The following is a 23,309-nucleotide window of genomic DNA, read 5'->3' as shown; positions in this document are numbered from 1 at the left end:
AGTGGTGGTGACGTCACCACGACGCTTGTGCCAGGCTATGTGCACCTTGAGGCCAAGTGAAGTGTCGAACGCCCGCTGGCATGTCACGGGGCAGACCCAGGTGCCACTGGTCGACTGACTGAGATGACTGAGATGACTGGCTGATGCACCACCTGTGCCCCCTACTGTGCCAACTTGCTGTGCTTTAGACAGACACACAGACAGACAGGACAGGCAGACAGACACAGACAAGAGGAACACAGAGACAGAGAAAGAAAGACAGAGAGACACAGGCAGAGAGAGACACAGAGGCAAACAGAGATACAGACGTACAGAGAGATGTTGAATCGAACACACTTAACTCGCTCCATTGAAAGAGATTCCTCGATCTTTGCCCATCCCCGAAAGTCTTCTAGTTTCTATTTATTTCATTGTGTGTGGTGTGTACATGTAAGCAATGTGGGATATCGATGTACACGGATATGAACAAGATCAGCAGACAAGACGTCTTTCATACTCTTTGGTTCTTTCAGTAAAGTCACGTAGGTAGAAGAAAAAATAATAATAATAATAAAAAAAGAAATCACGATGTTTCGATCACAACACGAGCAGTCATCCTCAGGCGAAACATCCCGACATTGTCGCGGCAAAAGTCACGTGAGTTACAGAATGTGACAAAGGTGCTCCCCCCCCCCCCCCCCCCCCGTGGCTCGCCCCGCTCAGCTGAGCATTGTTTTAATGCGGTGGGCTCACGTGAAATGTATTCTGTAAAAGGAAGGTACTTTGAAAACCCACTGGCTTTACTCTTTTACAGTGAGGGAAAAAAGTATTTGATCCCCTGCTCATTTTGTACGTTTGCCCACTGACAAAGAAATTATCAGTATATAATTTTAATGGTAGGTTTATTTGAACAGTGAGAGACAGAATAACAACAACAAAATCCGGAAAAAGGCATGTCAAAAATGTTATAATTTGATTTGCATTTTAATGAGGGAAATAAGTATTTGACCCCTCTGCAAAACATGACTTAGTACTTGGTGGCAAAACCGTTGTTGGCAATTACAGAGGTCAGACGTTTATTGTAGTTGGCCACCAGGTTTGCACACATCTCAGGAGGGATTTTGTCCCACTCCTCTTTGCAGATCTCCAAGTCCTTAAGGTTTCAAGGCTGACGTTTGGCAACTCAATCTTCAGCTCCCTCCACAGATTTTCTATGGGATGAAGGTCTGGAGACTGGCTAGGCCACTCCAGAACCTTAATGTGCTTCTTCTTGAGCCACTCCTTTGTTGCCTTGGCCGTGTTTTTTGGGTCATTGTCATGCTGGAATACCCATCCACGACCCATTTTCAATGCCCTGGCTGAGGGAAGGAGGCTCTCACCCAAGATTTGACGGTACATGGTCCCGTCCATCGTCCTTTTGATGCGGTGAAGTTGTCCGGTCCCCTTATCAGAAAAACACCCCCAAAGAATAATGTTTCCACCTCCATGTTTGACGGTGGGGATGGTGTTCTTGGGGTCATAGGCAGCATTCCTCCTCCAAACACGGCGAGTTGAGTTGATGCCAAAGAGCTCCATTTTGGTCTCATCTGACCACAACACTTTCACCCAGTTGTCCTCTGAATCATTCAGATGTTCATTGCCAAACTTCAGACGGGCATGTATATGTGCTTTCTTGAGCAGGGGGACCTTGCGGGCGCTGCAGGATTTCAGTCCTTCACGGCATAGTGTGTTACCAATTGTTTCCTTGGTGACTATGGTCCCAGCTGCTTTGAGATCATTGACAAGATCCTTCCGTGTAGTTCTGGGCTGATTCCTCAGCGTTCTAATGATCATTGCAACTCCACGAGGTGAGATCTTGCATGGAGCCCCAGGCCGAGGGAGATTGACAGTTCTTTTGTGTTTCTTCCATTTGCGAATAATCGCACCAACTGTTGTCACCTTCTCACCAAGCTGCTTGGCAATGGTCTTGTAGCCCATTACAGCCTTGTGTAGGTCTACAATCTTGTCCCTGACATCCTTGGAGAGCTCTTTGGTCTTGGCTATGGTGGAGAGTTTGGAATCTGATTGATTGATTACTTCTGTGGACAGATGTTTTTTTATGTATACAGGTAACAAGCTGAGATTAGGAGCACCCCCTTTAAGAGTGTGCTCCTAATCTCAGCTCGTTACCTGTATAAAAGACACCTGTTGTTATTCTGTCTCTCACTGTTCAAATAAACCTACCATTAAAATTATAGACTGATCATTTCTTTGTCAGTGGGCAAACGTACAAAATCAGCAGGGGATCAAATACTTTTTTCCCTCACTGTATATAAGTGTTGTGTCCTTAACTAACCACACGGAGACATCTGGTTGAGGCAACGCATTTATTATAACTCTTTCGAACTCGGCTCTACACATTACTGAAACACGAAGGGGTACGTCCCCTTCCTCCCGATCGCATACGGGAGTGACAGCCTACCTTCTATCGCAGCCTGCACACTCCGGGCTCTGCTACCCACAGGTCCCTTAGCCCGGCGTTAAGGGAAGACTGGATGAACCGTCATAGCCAGGGTATGGGAGCTCACCTCTGGTCTGCTACAACCCGGCTCTGGCTAGAGCCTGGGGAGGGTCCCAGGGTGTCCGAGCCACCTAGGTCCGCTACAACCCGACTCTAACAAGAGCCTCGGTTGAGGGTCCCCGGGTGCCGGTCCAGTCTTCAGGTCTTCGGATGTCTTCAGGCTTGAGTTAGCGAACACTGCCTCGGCCCGTCCAGAGGGCCGGCCTTTTATCCCCAGGTCGGGGTCACCCCTCCCCTCCTGACCCCCCCCCCCCTCCCAGAACCTTCTGAAAGGTCTTAAGGGGCCTTAGGGACGGGTGGGGGGTCAGGGGTGTCAGTCTCCGTTCACAGGGGGGGGGGGGGTTAACCTTTGGTCGACCCCTACGCACCGCGCTCTCTCTCGGCTGCCCCGTTGACCCGTGAACGTGGTGGCAGGTCAGCTTACAGTGCCTTGTTATGGCGCTTACGCACAACTTCGTGACGAACACTGCACGTTCCGTCATTTTCATGCATGGGGTGCTGCAAACCTACGCGCCCCCTGCATGAACGACGGAGGCGCAGGAACAGACGTTCAATCGTGTTGAAATCGATCTGCAGACGACGGTCTTCTCGCAAGCTTTGTGTCGCCTCATCTCGATCCCGCGATCCCAACCAGGTGAAAGTCCGCATCGAACCGAACCCCTGGCAAAGCCATCTACTTAACGACGAGAGAAAATTCACACGAAATATCGTTTTCAATGAATAAGCTGTTAATGAAGAAATACAATTATTTAATTCAAAACATAATACAATTCAAAGTTGTTTCATTTTCAAACTTCAAAACGGAGCATTGAGAGCTTGCGTGGATGCGTCGTTCTTGTGCAATTTATTTCGTGATTTTCCTGGCCCAAGGCCGCAAATGGTTGTGAGGGGCGCCGCAGGCGGTCAGCCTTGCTTCAACCCTTGGTTGTGAACATCCAGACGTTAATCAGCAAGGAGCATTTCTAGTCCTAGTTCGACAAAATCTACGTCAACACGTAATACAAAACTACAATTTGTGTTGTAGAGAATGAATCTCCTCTACGTGTAACCTTTGAGAGGTATGCCATGTAACTGATTAATGATCCGAGTGTGCTCCCTATTTCAAAGACAATGAGTTGCTCCAGAGGGAGAAGCTTCCTGAAAACACAAAATACCCTTTGACCTGTATGACAAGAACAATGAGTCTCACCTGAGTTATCTGTACAGGTTACTTCCAAAACACACACTTTGTCCTAACATCACTTATTCAATGTTTAACCCTCATAGACAAAATGGTACATGTATGCACACAATCAGACAAGTATTATTGACAGGCATATTAACAAAATTCAATTACTACACTGAAATATACTGCATCAGGTTACATCGCATTAACAAGAAGCTATTTTAGTATGTACAACATACTATTGCGCCATTCAAAACGAGTAGGCCATTGCATACTGGCGTCTGGGTCAAAATTTATCAAATTCTAAACATTACCTACAAACTCCACAACTAAGATGCCACATCAACCATCGCCTCCTACTGACAGGCTCTTGTGCACATGTAGGCCGGAGCAGGGCCACCACCTTGTGCCACACAGGGGCAGCTGCTACTTGGGGATGCTCTTCGAGTGTTTGAGACGAGATACGACACAAAACTCCGAATTGCCGAGGCGATTAAGCAAGCACCATATAAATGGAATTATTAGAACCTAGTGAATGCTTGGGAGCTTATTCGACTCTCGCTCCTGGTTAGAGATCTACCCAACCCACAGGTCCACAAAGACTGGCCGCTCTTACCCTGCAGGTTGAACCTAGGAATTGAGTGTTCAACTTCATTCTTGTCATTAAAGGCCTGTGATAAAGGTGCATCTATTGGAGCGACATCGTTTCAAGCTTACACATCTACCGGGTCTCCATTTGAGTTGTATTGTCTCGGAGGAAGTCCACCCACACCTCCACTTCCACAAACTGCTGGGAGTTGCCTCGCTCTGCCTCACAGTCAGAATTCACCTCCTGCTTCACGTTGCCTCCATCGATGTGAAGGTCCCATTTTGGAGCTGAATCTTCATCTTCACATTTTACCCTCACTTCTTCGCTCTTCACTTCTTCACATTTCACCTTGACCTCTTCAGATTTCACCTCGATACCTTTAAAAGTGTCCAAGCTGGGATTTTCTTCCGGTTGTTTCATGAGGGATGGGCTCATTGCGTCACTTTGACTTTCACAAGCTGATTTCAGACTCCACTCCTTGTGGATCTTCTGATGCTTTTGTGTTCTCTGGTGTACTTTAAGATTTGATGAACGTGCAAACGCCTTCCCACACACACTGCACTTGAAGGGTTTCTCTCCCGTGTGTGTTCTCTGGTGTTCTACAAGAAGAGATGAACGTGCAAACGCCTTCCCACACACACTGCACTTGAAGGGTTTCTCTCCCGTGTGTGTTCTCTGGTGTGCTACAAGAGTAGATAACTGTGCAAACGCCTTCCCACACACACTGCACTTGAAGGGTTTCTCTCCCGTGTGTGTTCTCTGGTGTTCTACAAGAAGAGATGAACGTGCAAACGCCTTCCCACACACACTGCACTTGAAGGGTTTCTCTCCCGTGTGTGTTCTCTGGTGTATTACAAGAACAGATAACTGTGCAAACGCCTTCCCACACACACTGCACTTGAAGGGTTTCTCTCCCGTGTGTGTTCTCTGGTGTTCTACAAGAGTAGATGAACGTGCAAACGCCTTCCCACACACATTGCACTTGAAGGGTTTCTCTCCTGTGTGAGTTCTCTCGTGCCGTGTCAAATTTCCAGTACGATCCGTGCTGTATGCACACCAGTCACAATGTTGCCTTGTAGTAACGAGCTGCGCCGAGCGCCTTTGCTCCATCAGACCAATTCTGCAGAGGAAGCGTCAGAGGAAGCGTCAGCTGCAGACATAAAAATATAATATCTACACCATCTACACGTCAGTATCGATACACAGAGGAAAGCATATATACACAGTAAAACGTGACTTACACGTCTATACTTATTCATATAGTCATGATATAGTGGAAAAGTGTCCCAAATTCAACACACGGGCTGTTATGGCACACAATACAGAGGGAAAATGGTTACAAACATGCCTGGAAGCCCTCGTATCTTTAAAATGAATGTTAACCAAAAACTCCGAGCACACAATTTCAGCTGTCTGGCTTCAAAAGGAATATTTATGAAAGCTAACTTCAGCTGACATAGCAAAGGGTGTTTAAAATAATACTATTTGTGTTATGCAGAAATGCATAAATTAATGTTCAATCGCAACTTAGAGGTGTGAAGACATGCACAGATGTCCTTGAATGCTGGGGATGAACAGATCCGACTTCAGCTGCACGTGTGTGCTGTGTTAACTTCCTGACTCCATTCTTACAAAGAGTTGCAGAGGAAAACAAAACTAAACTACTGTTTTGATATAACCTCCGTGCTCAATAGAGTTAATAGACTTTACTGCAAACACAAACTTGACACTGTCACACACTCAAGAGGCGGAGCCAGGATTTTCAGGTAGGGGGGGCAACCCCTCCAGCAATGAAAAATGATAATTGTTAGTAAGTAAGGAGTTGTTAGTAAGGAGTTGTTAGTAAGTAATGACTTGTCCCTTACTTTTTATTCGACGCGTGTGATCGGCATTGCGCTCGCTGAAGGTGTTTGCCTTCAGGGAAGTCGTGTACTCTGTATACTCAACTGCGCAAAATTCTGTGAGTCGCTTACAATTGTTTTGCCGTTACTTATTGCCAATTATGGACTCGGACTGTTGTACTCTCATAGAGTCCCTGGCACGTAATAATATGCCACACGGTGGCAGTGGGGGTCACAAAATGCTGATTTATCTATATATATGAAAGGGAAATGTGTGGATACGTGTGTCTGTTTGAAATGTTTAGCATACTTCCCAACGTGCCACACACTTGAAATTTGGCATGTGGGTATGTTTCATACCGTACACAATGTAAAAAAATATAAAAATGGTCTTTTGTATTTTGGGGGGGGAATGACCATGAAGTGTCTGGCGTCAACCCGCAACACCTCTGAGTTAAGCGCTCTGCAATGCTTAGAGCTGTTAACAGCGTGCCGGGAGATTTTAGTTGGCGCTTCGCTCCTGGCCGATGAAGCCATTGGCTTCTCGGAGTTCAACACACATCCTCCGTGCGAAGAACGGGTAGAACTGCTATCTAAAATATGAAGCAGAACATTCCATCTGTTTGTTTGTGTGAAGCAGGAAAAACCTCTCCAATGCTGAGCTCTGGCGTCATGAAAATTTGCACAGCTAACACGGTCTGGAATTTCTAAGTGAACGTGACTATTTTCAGCTCGCCACGTCATTATTCCCTTCCCAAGTGGCCAAAATCGACCTAACGTAGAAGTCGGGTAAGGTTGAATTTCCTTGAGTGAAAACATCCGATTTAGGTAAATTTATTTGTTTCGGCTTTTTTCTTTCTATTTCAGTGAAATAGAAGAGAATGTGAAGTTAATCCAAGACAAGAATCCAAGTCCCGGGCGAAGCTGGGTAGTAAAGCTCGTTACTAATAAACCCCAATGATCCTATCAAAATTAGGGATTTCGATCGAATCGTTGGGGGGGCACGTGCCACCCCACCCCCACTGCCTCCACCACTGTCACACACTGGTATGATTCACAGGTGGTGGTTTGTCCAGACCCATGCCTGGCCACCTTCACCTGCTCAGTATTAATGCTTCCTCACTCCACCAAGTAGTTAATTGAGGATCAATCAACACAGCCGAGGCTGCGTGTCTCTCTTTCTCCCCGTGGTCGTGTGGATTTCCTTCCCGATCTCCCGGTCTCCCCTCTACATGTAGAGAATGAACACCGCCATGCATCTAGAGTGAACACCGCCATGCGTCTAGAGTGAACACCACCAAGCGTCTAGAGTGAATACCACCCCGTGTCTAGAGTGAACACCGCCACGCGTCTATAGTGAACACCACCACGCTGTTGACAAGCCCCACCTTGTTGTTATTGTTGTTGTGGGCAGGTTGCTTCTGAAAACAAGAGCGGTACAGCAGCTCAACGCGGGCGTGGCCCGGTAAAAAAATAAAAAAAACTGTGAATATTAAAAAAAAACAAAGTTACAAAGTAGCGAGCCAGGTGAAGAGAAATTAAAACTTAAGCAAGATACTCTTTGGTTCTTTTGGTAAATTCACGTAGAAAAAATAATTTAATTAAAAGTTTCAGTTTCATTTATTTGGTATAGCCCTGTGAGCCATTCGGCTCTTGAATCGGGTGCAACCGCAACAAACAAAAAACATGAACAAGAAAACATCTTGAAGTGACTATGTGACTGTGCAAACAGAAAATCCAGGGAAAAACAGCAAAATATTCCACAAAAAGCACCGTACACCAACGCTGTGTGCAAATAGCATACGACGTTTCGATTGCAACACAAGCAATCATCATCAGGTACAAATGAAAGAGAAAACAAACCTAGCAAACTTAGAAATGTAATGCAATACAACACAGAGAGTCGGCTAACATAACAGTCAACACCCCACCTGGTTGATAACATTCTTCCAAAGATTGCTCAATTTGAGAGACAAAACACAGACACAGAGACTCATAGAGAGAGATAACAGAGACACACAGAGAGAGATACACACATAGGCACAGAGAAACAACGCCTCTGTGTTGAGGCCTTAAATAGAGAGAGAGGGGGGCAGAGAGGGGAGGGGGTGTAGAGATATTAGCATGTCAATGCAAGGCCGTAGCCATGGAGTCAACATTGGGGGGGACCAAATCTTCCAGGGGGTCTGGGGTCCCCCGCAGAAAAAAAAATCTAAATTTGAAAACTAATTTCCTGACATTTCATAAAATATTGAAAAATTTCACTAACACATGGGATGGATTTTTTTATTTGATACAATAATGTATAATGTTGTATTACATTGCTCTGTTTTTTCTTTTTTACCTTTTCTTGTTTCATAGTATGTAATGGCAGAGATTAGGGTTCATAAAGTACACTGCAATCATATAAACAGAAATCTATGCATTGTTATATGAAGACAAGTCCACATTTTGTGGCCAAGGTTTAGCAAATTGTTTTTATTAACATAGCATCGCAATTATTCTTTTAAAAAATATTTTTATAGCAATATATTGGGTGGACATTTTGAGCATATTTGATTATTGGGGGGGGATATGTCCCCCCCCCATATAATATAATTATTATAACATATTATAATTACAGCCTTGTGTCAATGAGAGATTTGGAACTTTGGTGACTGCAGGAATAATAACACGAGGACACAGAGAGAGAGAGAGAAAGCACACTTATGTTCTTGGTTCTTTCGGTAAAGTCACGTAGAAGGGAAACAATAAAATAATAAAAATATTAAACAATACAATTCTCACGACATTTCGACAACACAAGCAATCATCATCAGGTGCAAAAACCATAGCAAGAAAATGTTCTTGCTGTGGTTTCCTGCTGTGGTTTCTTATTTTATTGTTTCCCTTCTACGTGGTGACATTACCGAAAGAACCAAGAATATGAATCCCTGCAGTCACGAAAGCTTTAAATCAAAACCACACTTAATCAAATAAACTGAGTAAAATTTGGAAATGTAATGCAATCCAACACAGAAAGTCGGTCAACACACAATGAACGCATAGCCTGGTAGATTACTTTCTTACAAAGATTGCTCAACTAAGCGAGATAATTGAAGCAAACGCGATCAGGCGAGGGCAGGAGGCAAGGCCCCGCGTGGCTAGGCCCTGCGTTGTAAAGTTCCAACCTGGACATCGATTCCCATGCTCGCTGCTACTCAACTGACATCCCTATGAGAGAGAGAGGCTCTACCTTGGTAAACAACAACAACAACCACCACAACCACCACCACAACGACAATCGCAATGAGAATTTCTCACCTCGGATTTCAGTTCACGCGCAGAGCGGCAGATTCCTGTTACCTCGTGACGTCACGCAGCAGCAGGAGATGACGTCACTTGCGTGGTACAAGAACACTCCCCTCCCGCAACGAGCGGGTCTTAATTTAAATAAATTATGTTAATGAGCCCGGCCCATACGTGGAGGGATGGGGCGTGGGTGCTGAACCCGTCGCAATAAACTCGCGACGGTCGACACGAACACATTATGTTAATGAGCCGCCAGTCACCGGGCGTAGCTTTGGCCAAATAAGGATTGTACTTGAACAGATAACGCAAGTTGACCCAGGCAGAGGTGACGTCACGCTCAAGGGCGCGGTAGACGGGGTGGGGTGAATACCTTGGTGACATGACGTCACTGGCGAGGTACACCTCCCCCTGGCGTTTCACGCCGATGAGGTAATGCTGAGTAGTGACGTCACAGAGCGGGATTGGAGTTTAAGTTGATTTAGATTAATTTTCCATTGCTCCCTCCCTTGAACTCAGCAACAACAACGTGGACATTGCATCCCACTGGGATTTTTAGCACACAGCGTTGGTGTACGGTGCTTTTTTCAGGAACATTTTGCTGTTTTTCATGGATTTTCTGTTTGCAGAGTCACACAAAGTAGTAACTTTAAGATGTGTTTCTTGTTCTTGTTTGTTGTGGTTGCACTTGATTCAAGAGCCGAATGGCTCACAGGGGTATACCAGATATATATCAACTGAAACTATTGTGTACACACTGTGTGTGTATGTAAACTGTGTGTGTACACTGTGTGTGCGTACACTGTGTGTGTACACTGTGTGTGTGTACACTGTGTGTGTGTACACTGTGTGTACACGTACACAGTGTGCACTGTGTGTGTACACTGTGTGTGTACAGTGTGTGTACACACTGTGTGTGTACACTGTGTGTGTGTACACACTGTGTGTGTGTACACTGTGTCACTGTGCCTGGCACAAGCGTCGTGGTGACGTCACCACCACTTAGTGGCGAATGGCGGTTGTTGTGTCACTGTGTGTGTGTACACTGTGTGTACACTATGTGTCACTGTGTGTGTCACTGTGTGTGTACACTGTGTGTGTACCCTGTGTGTGTACCCTGTGTGTGTACACTGTGTATACACTGTATGTGTGTACACTGTGGGTGTGTACAGTGTATACCCTGTGTATGTGTACAGTGTATACACTGTGTGCGTGTACAGTGTGCGTGTACACTGTGTGTGTGTGTACACTGTGTATACACTGTGTGTGTATGCTATGTGTGTATACACTGTGTGTGTACACTGTGTGTGTGTACACTGTGTGTACACTGTTTGTGTCCGAACCCCCGGCAAGGCCATCTACTTAATGACGAGAGAAAATTCACACGAAATGTCCTTTTCAATGAAGTCTTCCAGATGTAAATTGATACAAGCTTTTAATGAAGAAATAAAATCATCTAATTCAAAACACAACACAATTCAAAGATGTTTCATTTTAAAACTTCAAAACGGAGCATGGGGTACTTGCGTAAATGCGTCCTTCGTGTGCCGTAAATGTTGTGACTTTCCTGGCCTGAAGGCCGTCAATCTGTTGGACCATTATTGGTGCACAGCGTCTCAACAACAGCAGTGGGGTTTGCTTCAACCGATAGGTAACGAACATCCAGATGTGAATCAGCAAGGATCATTTCTAGTCCTAGTTAGACAAAATCTACGTCAACACGTAAGACAAAACTACAATTCGTGTTGTAGAGAATGTACCTCCTCCTATACGTGTAACTTTCAAGTGGTATGCCTTGTAACTGATTAATGATCCGAGCGTGCTCCCTATTTCAAAGACGATGAGTTGCTCCAGAGGCAGACGCTTCGTGAAACACAAGAGTTCTCTGTACAGGTTACTTCCAAAACACACACACACTTTGTCCTAACATCACTTATTCAATGTGTGACCCTCAGACAAAATATTACATGTACGCGCACAATCAGACAAGTATTAATTCTAAATTATTGACGGGCATATCAACAACATTGAATTACTGCAGCGAAATTGACTGCATCACGTTATATCGTATTAACAAGAAGTTATTTTACAAATACGCACCGTCTGCTTAACAGTGTATGTACAACATACTATTGTTGTGTCATTCAAAACGGGTAGGCCGTTGCATGCTGGCGTCTGGGTCAAAATGTAGCAAACTCTAAACATTACGCTACAAATAATAGATCACGGAGTTTCGATGGCAACACAAGCAATCGTCATCAGGTGGGACAAGCACAGCAGCAATAAGAGGAAACTGCTGGAGTAGGCGCCTACTACTTCAGCAGTTTCTCTTGCTGTGGTTGTCCCACCTGATGACGATTGCTTGTGTTGTGATCTAAACGCCGTGATCTGTTATGTTTCTACTACGTGGTGACTTTACCGAAAGAACTCAAGAGTGTGGATTCCTGCAGTCACGACAGCTTCGAATCAAGATTGCCTACAAACTACACAACTGAGATGACACATCAATCATCGTCCCCTGCTGACAAGCTCTTGTCCACATGCAGGCCGGTGCAGGGCCACCACCTTGTGCCACACAGGGGCAGCTGCTACTTGGGGATGCTCTTTGAGCATTTCAGACGAGGTACGACACAAAACTCCGAGTTGCCGAGGCGATTAAGCGAGCAAAGCGTAAAAGAAATAATCATGAGAACATCGTGAATGCTTGGGAGCTTATTGGCTCTCGCTCCTGGTGAGAGATTGACCCAACCCACAGGTCCACAAAGACTGGCCGCTCTTACTCTGCAGGTTGAACCTAGGAAATGAGTGTTCAACTTCACATTCTAGTCATTAAAGGCCTGTGACAAAGGTGCATCTATTGTAGCGACATCGTCTCTGGCTTACACATCTACCGGGTCTCCACTTGACTTTGGATTGTCTAGGAAGTCCACCCACATCTCTACTTCCACAAACTGCTGGGAGTTGCCTCGCTCTGCCTCACAGTCAGAATTCTCCTCCTGCTTCACGTTGCCTCCATCAATGTGAAGGTCCCATTTTGGAGTTGAATCTTTATCTTCACATTTCACCATCACTTCTTCCCTCTTCACCATCACTTCTTCCCTCTTCACCATCACCTCTTCATATTTCACCTCGATAACTTTAAAAGTGTCCAAGCTGGGATTTTCTTCCGGTTCGTGTTTCATGCGGGATGGGCTCATTGCGGCACTTTGACTTTCACAAGCTGATTTCAGACTCCACTCCATGTGGATCTTCTGATGCTTCTGTGTTCTCTGGTGTACTTGAAGATGTGGTTGCTGTGCAAACGTTATCCCGCAGGGAATGCACCTGAAGGATTTCTCTCCCGTGTGTGTTCTCTGGTGTACTTGAAGATTTGATGAATCTGCAAACGCCTTCCCACACACACTGCACTTGAAGGGTTTCTCTCCTGTGTGTTCTCTGGTGTTCTACAAGAAGAGATGAACGTGCAAACGCCTTCACGCACACACTGCACTTGAAGGGTTTCTCTCCCGTGTGTGTTCTCTGGTGTATTACAAGAGTAGATGAATATGCAAACACCTTTCCACACACACTGCACTTGAAGGGTTTCTCTCCCGTGTGTGTTCTCTGGTGTTCTACAAGATTAGATGACTGTGCAAACGCATTCCCACACACACTGCACTTGAAGGGTTTCTCTCCCGTGTGTGTTCTCTGGTGTATTACAAGAGCAGATGAATGTGCAAACGCCTTCCCACACACACTGCACTTGAAGGGTTTATCTCCCGTGTGTGTTCTCTGGTGTATTACAAGAGTAGATGAATGTGCAAACGCCTTCCCACACACACTGCACTTGAAGGGTTTCTCTCCCGTGTGTGTTCTCTGGTGTTCTACAAGATTAGATGACTGTGCAAACGCCTTCCCACACACACTGCACTTGAAGGGTTTCTCTCCCGTGTGTGTTCTCTGGTGTATTACAAGAGCAGATGAATGTGCAAGCACCTTCCCACACACACTGCACTTGAAGGGTTTCTCTCCCGTGTGTGTTCTCTGGTGTTCTACAAGATTAGATGACTGTACAAACGCCTTCCCACACACACTGCACTTGAAGGGTTTCTCTCCCGTGTGTGTTCTCTGGTGTATTACAAGAGCAGATGAATGTGCAAATGCCTTCCCACACACACTGCACTTGAAGGGTTTATCTCCCGTGTGTGTTCTCTGGTGTATTACAAGAGTAGATGAATGTGCAAACGCCTTCCCACACACACTGCACTTGAAGGGTTTCTCTCCCGTGTGTGTTCTCTGGTGTTCTACAAGAGCAGATGAACGTGCAAACGCCTTGTCACACACACTGCACTTGAAGGGTTTCTCTCCTGTGTGAGTTCTCTCGTGCCGTGTGAAATCTCCAGTCCGATCCGTGCTGTATGCACACCGGTCGCATTGGAGCCTTGTCATACCGAGCTGCGCTGAGTGCATTTGCTCCATGAGACCAATTCTGCAGAGGAAGCATCAGAGGAAGCGTCAGCTGCTGACAGAAAAAAATAATATCCACACTATCTACACGTCAGTATCGATGCACAGAGGAAAGCATATATACACAGTAACACGTCACTTACACGTCTATACTTATTCACATATTCATGATATAGTGGAAAAATGTCCCAAATTCATCACACGGGCTGTTATGGCACACAATGAGAGGGCAAATGGTCATGAACATGCCTGGAAGCCCTCGTATCTTCAAAATGAATGTTCACCCAAAACTCTGAGTACACAATTTCAGCTGTCTGGCTACAAAAGGAATATTTATGAGAGCTAAATTCAGCTGACGTAGCAAAGGGTGTTGAAAACAATACTATTTGTGTTAGGCAGAAATTCATAAATTAATGTTCAATCGCAACTTAGAGGTGTGAATCCAGGCTCAGATGTCCTTAAATGCTGGGATGAACAGTTCCGACTTCAGCTGAATGTGTGTGCTGTGTTAACTTCCTGTTTCCATTCTTATAAAGAGTTCCAGAGGAAAAGAAAAGTAAACTACTGTTATGATATAACCTCCGTGTTCAACAGAGTTAATAGACTTTACTGCAAACACAAACTGTACACTGTCACTGGGCAAACAGGCGGTGGCGTGTCTAGAATCATGCCTGGCCACCTTCATCTGCTGAGCATTAATGCTTCCTCACTCCACCAAGTAATTAATTGAGGATCAACGAACATATCCGAGGCTAACTGGAGTTTGCGTGTCTCTCTCCGTGGTGAGATGTTAACTACCTCACCTGGTATACAGGAGGTCGTGGGTTCGATCCCGACCCTGACGCCTGCTGTATATTTGGAGTTTGTGTGTCACTCCGTTTAGCGTCTTTGACCGATAGACATTGACACACGTATTCTTGTTTCTTTCGGTAAAGTTACGTAGACAGAAAATAACAATAACAGATAATACAATTACATTAAATACAGACCACTTGTGTTGCGATCAAAACGACGTGAGTTTTTTTGCTTTATTTACATTTTTTTTGTTATTTTCATTTAATTTTCTATCTACGTGACTTTACCGAAAGAACCAAGAATATTAATTCCTGCAGTCACCAAAGTTTTAAGTCAAAACATTCACACACGTTGACAAAGCCTCACCTTGTGTTGTTGTGGGCAGGTCGCTTCTGATAACAAGAGCGGTATAGCAGCTCAAGCGGGCTTGGCCTGGTGAAAAAGAAAATAAAAACTGCGTGAATATTTATAATAAAACAAAGTTACAAAGTGGCGAGCCGGGTGAAGACAAATTAAACTTAAGCGAGATAATTAAAGTGAATGCAATCAGGCGAGGGCAGGAGGCAAGACCCCGCATGGCTAGGCCCCGCGTTGTAAAGTTCCAACCTGGACATCGATTCCCATGCTCGCTGCTACTCAACTGACATCCCTACGAGAGAGAGAGAGGCTCTACCTTGGTAAACAACAACAACAACCACCACCACAACAACCACCACCACAACAACCACAATCGCAATGAGAATTTATCACCTCGGGTTTCAGTGCAGGAAGCGATAACTTCCTGTTACCTCGTGACGCCACGCGGCAGCAGGTGACATGACGTCACTTCCGGAGTACGAGACACGCTCCTAAATTAGAGAATGAATAAATTATGCTAATGTAGACATCCGTTAACGTCGTGAGTGCTGAACCCGTCGCAATAAACTCGCGACGGCTTTAACGGACACATTATGTTAATGAGCCGCCATTCACTGGGCGTAGCTTTGCCCAAATAAGGATTGGCACTGGAATGATATCGGCAGTGACCCAAGCGGAGGTGACGTCACGCTCAAGAGCGCGGTGGACGGGGAGGGGTGAATACCTTGGTGACATGACGTCACTAGCGAGGTACACCTCCCCCTGGCGTTTCACGCCAATGAAGTAATGCTGAGAGGTGACGTCACAGAGCGCGATTGGCGTTTAAGTTGATTTAGATTCATTTTCCATTGCTCCCTCCCTTGGGTGTGTGGGCTCAGCTACAACAACAAAGTGGACATTGTTGTGTATACACTGTGTGTGTGTACACTGTGTGTGTGTACACTGTGTGTGTGTACACTGTGTGTACACTGTGTGTGTGTGTACACTGTGTGTGTGTACACCGTGTGTGTGTACACTGTGTGTGTGTGTACACTGTGTGTGTGTACACCGTGTGTGTGTACACTGTGTGTGTTTGCACTGTGTGTGTGTGTACACTGTGTGTATGCACTGTGTGTGTGTACACTGTGTGTACACTCTGTGTGTGTACACTGTGTGTGTACACTGTGTGTATGCACTGTGTTTACACTGTGTGTGTACACTGTGTGTATGCACTGTGTTTACACTGTGTGTGTTCATCTTTTTTGGTTCTTTCGGTAAAGTCACGTAGAATGAGAATAAAATAATAAATTAATAAAATAACACAATTAAATTCTCACGACATGTGTGTTTACACTCTGTATGTGTACACTGTGTGTGTACACTGTGTGTGTACACTGTGTGTTTACACTCTGTATGTGTACACTGTCTGTGTGTACACATACAGACACAGGCCACCACTTGGCAGTCCCGGGGAGTCCTCCACCCCCCCCCACCACCCTCCACTACTACCCCCACCCCCACCACCCTTCACCACCACCCTCCATCACCCTGGTGGTGGTGGTTGTTGTTGTTGTTGTGATGTTCTGACACCAGTCAGATCAACACCTTCACAGCCACTGCTGCTGCTGCTGTTTGTTTATAGGCAGAAGGTGTTCACGCCACGTCCCTTTCTCTGTGTGTGTACACTCTGTGTGTGTGTACACTGAGTGTGTGTAGGTGTTCAAGCCACGTCCCTTTCTCTGTGTGTGTACACTCTGTGTGTGTGTGTACACTGAGTGTGTGTAGGTGTTCACGCCACGTCCCTTTCTCTGTGTGTGTACACTCTGTGTGTACACTGAGTGTGTGTAGGTGTTCACGCCACGTCCCTTTCTCTGTCACCATTTTAATTCTGGGCCAAAGAGGTCCCGCAAACATAAACATTTTCTGTTTAAAATGTAACACGACCATAACAAACAATGAATTATATTCTTGGTTCTTTCGGTAAAGTCACGTTGAAAGGAAACAATAAAAAATATATAAAACAATAAAACTCTCACGACGTTTCGACTGTAACACAAGCAGTCATCATCAGGTGTGAAAACCAACGGCAAGAAACATTTGAAAGAAGTGGCGGTTTGTATCTATTTATTTATAAACGTTAGCACCATGGAGAGCGATTTGGCAGTCATTCAGAAAGACGAGTCCATCTATGTACTGAAAAGAGGAGGGGGGAGACGAAAAATTAATGTATGCTGTCTGAAAGCCACCGTAAGCGTGAACAATCAAAAGACCCGAAATGGTTTATCAATACCTTCCAATGATTGCTAAGCCAGAATTCCTTCCTCTCGGTTGAAATTGTCTCTGTGCTTGTATATGTGGAGAGCCTCATGAACGAATCTCTCATGGTAGCCAGATGGATTGCAAAGAACCTCCGTCTTGGAGAAGTCAATGTCATGTGAGCCTACTGAATTGTAACAGTGATCTGCCACGGCCGAGGTGTTGGTCCTACCGTGTTTAAGGTCTGCTTTGTGTTCACGAATGCGGTCCGAGACATGGCGTTTGGTTTCTCCAATGTAACTACTACCACAGAGGCAACTTAGTTTGTAGACACCAGGGTACTGTATGTCTGGAATCACATCTTTTACAGACGGAACCAGATCACGGATTTTATGTAATGTGTTGAAACGGACCTGGATCTTGTGTTTATTCAAGATTTTGGAGATCTTTTTTGTGATCCCCGCAATGTAGGGCAAAGTGATGGTTTTGAAAGCCTCAAGAGGGTCCTTCTTCATGGTTTGAGTGATAGCTTTGTGGATTGTAGTCGGAGTAACCATTAGCCTTAAGAGCGTGGTGTACGTGCTTGAGTTCACTGCCTATGTGTTCCTGGTCAGATATGCATTGGGCTCTATGGTGCAGAGTCTTGATGAGGGAATTCTTCTGGGATGGATGGTGGTGGGAATCCGGTTTCAGGTAAGCATCCGTATGGGTAGCTTTCCCGTAGACAGAGTGGCTCATTGAACCATCAATTTTTTTTACCAATTCCACTTTACAGTAAAATTGTAGACACGGCACAATATATATTTCTGAATCTTTATTTTTACCAACATTTAAAAAAATATTCTCCGTTAAGGCAAAATTCTGAAATATTGGATTTTTGACAAAGCCTTGTGAATTCACCTTGTATCTGAACAAGTTCAATTTGTGCAAATATTTTTTTTCAAACGTATAAATAACAAAGACATTGCTTACAAATATCAGCTCTATGTTTTCAAGTCAATACAGTTTGGGTAGTGAATAAATTATAGTCTAAATAAGCTACACATGATGAATTGTAGGCAATTATAGTTATAATCAAAGACATTTTTAAACAATCACGTGGTCCCTGTAGTCGCCGTTAGAGACAATCTGCTTGAAAACAGTTTATCAAGATATATGAATACATTGATTCGAATAAGCAGAGTTGATTTCCTATTCATGGCATGCCAGTTATGTGTCAGTTTTCGATATCAACATCACCTTATAAAAGAATAACATTTAAAATACGCACAGACAAGTATTCATTCGTAATTATTGACAGGCATATTAACAAAATGTAATTACTGCAGTGAAATATACTGCATCAGGTTACATCGTATTAAGAAGAAGCTATTTTTAAAATACGCACCGCCTGCTTAACAGTGTATGTACAACAAATTATTGTAGTGTCATTCAAAACGAGTAGGCCGTTGCATGCTGGCGTCTGGGTCAAAATGTAGAAAATTCTAAACATTAGCTACAAATATCGCAACACAAGCAATCGTCATCAGGTGGGACAATCGCAGCAGCAAGAAGACAAAACTGCTGAAGAAGGCGCCTACTTCAGCGTCTTCTTCTTGCTGTGGTTGCCCCACCTGATGACGAGTGCTTGTGTTGTGATCTAAACGCCGTGGTCTGTTATGTTTCTACCCACGTGATGACTTTACCGAAATAACTAGACAGTGTGGATTCCTGCAATCACAAAAGCGTCGAATCAAGATTGCCTACAAACTACACAACCGAGATGACGCATCAATCATCGCCCCCTACTGACAGGCTCTTTTCCACATGCAGGCCGGTGCAGGGCCACCACCTTGTGCCACACAGGGGCAGCTGCTACTTGGGGATGCTCTTCGAGCGTCTCAGACGAGATAGACATGAAACTCCGAGTTGCCGAGGCGATTAAGCGAGCAAAGCGTAAAAGCAATTATCATGAGAACATCGTGAATGCTTGGGAGCTTATTAGCTCTCGCTCCTGGTGAGAGATTAACCCAACCCACAGGTCCACAAAGACTGGCCGCTCTTACTCTGCAGGATGAACCTAAGAAATTAGTCTTCAACTTCACATTCTTGTCATTAAAGGCCTGTGACAAAGGTGCATCTATTGGAGCGACATCGTCTCTGGCTTACACATCTACCGGGTCTCCACTTGACTTTGGATTGTCTAGGAAGTCCACCCACACCTCCACTTCACACAAACTGCTGGGAGTTGCCTCGCTCTGCCTCATAGTCAGAATTCTCCTCCTGCTTCACGTTGCCTCCGTCGATGTGAAGATCCCATTTTTGAGTTGAATATTCATCTTCACATTTCACCTTCACTTCTTCGCTATTCACCATCACTTCTTCACATTTCACTATCACTTCGCTCTTCACCATCACTTCTTCCCTCTTCACCATCACCTCTTCATATTTCACCCTGATACCTTTAAAAGTGTCCAAGCTGGGATTTTCTTCCGGTTCCTGTTTCATGAGGGATGGGCTCATGGTGGCACTTTGACTTTCACAAGCCGATTTCAGACTCCACTCCTTGTGGATCTTCTGATGCTTGTGTTCTCTGGTGTACTTGAAGATTTGATGAATTTGCAAACATCTGCCTGCACAGAGTACACTTGAAAGGTTTCTCTCCCGTGTGTTCTCTGGTGTACTACAAGAGCAGATGAATGTGCAAACGCCTTCCAACACACACTGCACTTGAAGGGTTTCTCTCCCGTGTGTGTTCTCTGGTGTACTTTAAGATGTGGCAACTGTGCAAACGCCATCCCGCACAGAATGCACCTGAAGGGTTTCTCTCCCGTGTGTTCTCCGGTGTCTTTGAAGATGTGACACATGCACAAACGCCATCCTGCACAGAATGCACCTGAAGGGTTTCTCTCCTGTGTGTGTTCTCTGGTGTACTTGAAGATGTGGGGACTGTGCAAATGCCTCCCCACACACTGCACTTGAAGGGTTTCTCTCCCGTGTGTGTTCTCTGGTGTTTTTTAAGAGCAGATGACCGTGAAAATGCCTTCCCACAAACACTGCACTTGAAGGGTTTCTCTCCCGTGTGTGTTCTCTGGTGTCTTTTAAGATTAGATGAATCTGGAAATGCCTTCCCACACACACTGCACTTGAAGAGTTTCTCTCCCGTGTGTTCTCTGGTGTGTTTTAAGAGCAAATGAACCTGAAAATGTCTTCCGACACACACTGCACTTGAAGGGTTTCTCTCCCGTGTGTGTTCTCTGGTGTTTTTTAAGAGTAGATGAATCTGAAAATGTCTTCCCACACACAGTGCATTTGAAGGGTTTCTCTCCCGTGTGTGTTCTGTGGTGTTTTTTAAGAGCAAATGACTGTGAAAATGCCTTTCCACACACACTGCACTTGAAGGGTTTCTCTCCGGTGTGTGTTCTCTGGTGTGTTTTAAGAGCAAATGAATCTGAAAATGTCTTCCCACACACACTGCACTTGAAGGGTTTCTCTCCCGTGTGTGTTCTCTGGTGTCTTTGAAGATGAGATGAATCTGAAAATGCCTTCCCACACACACTGCACTTGAAGGGTTTCTCTCCCGTGTGTGTTCTCTGGTGTGTTTTAAGAGCAAATGAATCTGAAAACGCCTTCCTACACACACTGCACTTGAAGGGTTTCTCTCCCGTGTGTGTTCTCTGGTGCTGTGTCAAATTTCCAGTCCGATCCGTGCTGTATGCACGCCGGTCGCATTGTTGACTTGTCGTACCGAGCTGCTGTGCTGAGGGCCTTTGCTCCATCAGACCAGCCTCAGCTGCAGACAGAAAATAAGAATATCCACACCATCTACACGTCAGTATCGAGCCATGGAGGAATTAATATATACAGTCACACGTGACTTACACGTCTATATTCATTCATATATTCATGAATAGCTGTACTACCCGGCTTCGCCCGGGACTTGGATCCACCACGTCCGGCCGCCTTTGTCTCCCCAGTGGCGATGTTCACACCACCACAACAGTTACTCGTTTAAGGCTGAGTCGACCTAGGGGAGGCCCAGAAGCGGTTCAAATAATCATCACCGGTGGTGGCCGTGAACGGGAATCAAACTCGGGTTGCCGGGTTCGTAGCGTAGCGCTAACCGCTACACTACAATGTGTTACTCTTCCACACACACAGACACACACACACAGACACACACACACAGACACACACACAGACAACGCTAACCGGTACACTTCAATGCGTGACGCTTCCACGTGCGAGGGTCACGTGACAGATTTGACGTCACAGCTCACTTGCCGTGGAAAAATCTATACATTATTGAGCTCCCCTCTACCCCCCAAAAAGAACCTAAAAGTGTATTTGTATAATGTTTGCACGGTGTACAGTCTGGAAAGTACCCACATGGCAAATTTCCAGTTTGTTGCATGTCAGGAAGTACGCTAAACATTTTGAACAGACAACACACACAATCACAACTTTGCCTTTATATATTTGGAGATGCAGTGAAAAACTTTCCCAAAATTCATCACGCGGTTTCAGTTTTTTTATTTTCAGTTTGATTTATTTTGCTTAGAGTCCCGTGAGCCATTCGGCTCTTGAATCGGGTGCAACCACAACAAGCAACAAAACAAAAACACGACCAAGAAAAACATCTTACAGTGATTATGTGTGACTGTGCAAACAGCACTGTCATGGCACGCAATGAGAGGGCAAATGTCATAAATATTCCTGTAAGCCCTCGCATCTTCAACATTAATGTTGCCATAGAAACGTTGTGGGGTTTTAGGCTTCATTGTAAAAAAGAAAAATTATTATCTGTTATTTTAATTTAATTTTCTATCTACGTGACTTTACCGAAAGAACCAAGAATATTAATTCCTGCAGTCACCAAAGTTTTAAGTCAAAACATTAACACACGTTGACAAAGCCTCACCTTGTGTTGTTGTGGGCAGGTCGCTTCTGATAACAAGAGCGGTATAGCAGTTCAAGCGGGCTTGGCCTGCTAACAAAAGAAAATAAAAACTGCGTGAATATTTACAATAAAACAAATTTACAAAGTGGCAGCGTCAGCTGCAGACAGAAAAAAATAATATACACACCATCTACACGTCAGTATTGAGGCACAGAGGAATGCATATATAGTCACACGTGACTTACACGTCTATACTAATTAATATATTCATGATGCAATGAAAAGTTTCTCAAATTCATCAGATTTGATGAACGTGCAAACGCCTTCCCGCACAGAGTGCACCTGAAGGGTTTCTCTCCACGGGCTGTTATGGCACACAATGAGAGGGGAAATGTCATTAATATGCCTGGAAGCCTTCATATCTTCAAGATGAATGGTAACGCAAATCTCTAAGCACACAATTTCGGCTGACTACAAAAGGAATATTTATGAAAGCTAAATTCAGCTGACATAGCAAAGGGTGTTGAAAACAATACTATTTCTGTTATGCAGAAATGCATTAATTAACGTTCAATCGCAACTCAGGTGTGAATCCAGGCTATGTCCTTGAATGCTGGGGATGAACAGTTCCGACTTCAGCTGCATGTGTGTGCTGTGTTCACCTCCTGTTTCCATTCTTACAAAGAGTTCCAGAGGAAAACTAAAAGAAACTATTGTTTTATATATCCTCGTGTTCAACAGAGTTAATAGACTTTACTGCAAACACAAACTTGACACTGTCACACACTGCCATGAGTAAACAGGTGGTGGTGTGACCAGAACCATGCCTGGCCACCTTCATCTGCTCAGCATTAATTCTTCCTCACTCCATCAAGTAATGAATCGAGGATCATCAACATAGCCGAGGCTATCCGTGTCTCTGTCTCTCTCTCCCCGTGAAGGTGTTCCCCTCCACACATTCAGAGTCAACAGCGGCACGCGCTTAGCGTCTTTGACCGATAGATACATTGACACACGTATTGTTGGTTCTTTCAGTAAAGTCACATAGATAGAAAATAAAAATAACAGATTAAATTTAATAAGATAAAGACCACTTGTGTTGCGATCGAAACGTCGTGGGTTTTTTGCTTCATTTTCCATTTTTTTTATTTTTCATTAAATTTATTATCTTTTAT

The 23,309-nt window shown here is 44.7% G+C and overlaps 1 protein-coding gene and 1 pseudogene across 1 annotated transcript; both read right to left on the bottom strand.

Annotated features, from left to right (window-relative positions):
• Positions 1–3,271: 3,271 nt before the first annotated feature.
• LOC142911132 (uncharacterized) lies at positions 3,272–9,513 on the bottom strand. Its single transcript, XM_076060211.1, has 3 exons — positions 9,438–9,513; positions 7,523–7,617; positions 3,272–5,413 (listed from the first exon to the last, which is right to left on the bottom strand). Exon 3 carries the CDS (start codon positions 5,401–5,403, stop codon positions 4,426–4,428), a length of 978 nt encoding a protein of 325 aa, XP_075916326.1. The 5' UTR covers positions 5,404–5,413; positions 7,523–7,617; positions 9,438–9,513; the 3' UTR covers positions 3,272–4,425.
• Positions 9,514–10,844: 1,331 nt separating this feature from the next.
• On the bottom strand, positions 10,845–13,886 carry LOC142911190 (uncharacterized; annotated as a pseudogene).
• Between the last annotated feature and the right edge of the window lie 9,423 nt (positions 13,887–23,309).

Source organism: Petromyzon marinus, unplaced genomic scaffold, assembly GCF_048934315.1.
Source record: "Petromyzon marinus isolate PM22_M1 ecotype Great Lakes invasive population unplaced genomic scaffold, UKy_Petmar_22M1.pri1.0 PM_G_Scaffold_17, whole genome shotgun sequence".
Lineage (NCBI taxonomy): Eukaryota > Metazoa > Chordata > Hyperoartia > Petromyzontiformes > Petromyzontidae > Petromyzon > Petromyzon marinus.
The sequence above is the reverse complement of the archived record's forward strand: the minus strand, read 5'-3'. Positions and strand labels throughout refer to the sequence as shown.

Coding starts and splice junctions, on each gene's coding strand:
- LOC142911132 (XM_076060211.1), bottom strand. CDS start 5,403: ATGGAGCAAAGGCGCTCGGCGCAGCTCGTTACTACAAGGCAACATTGT.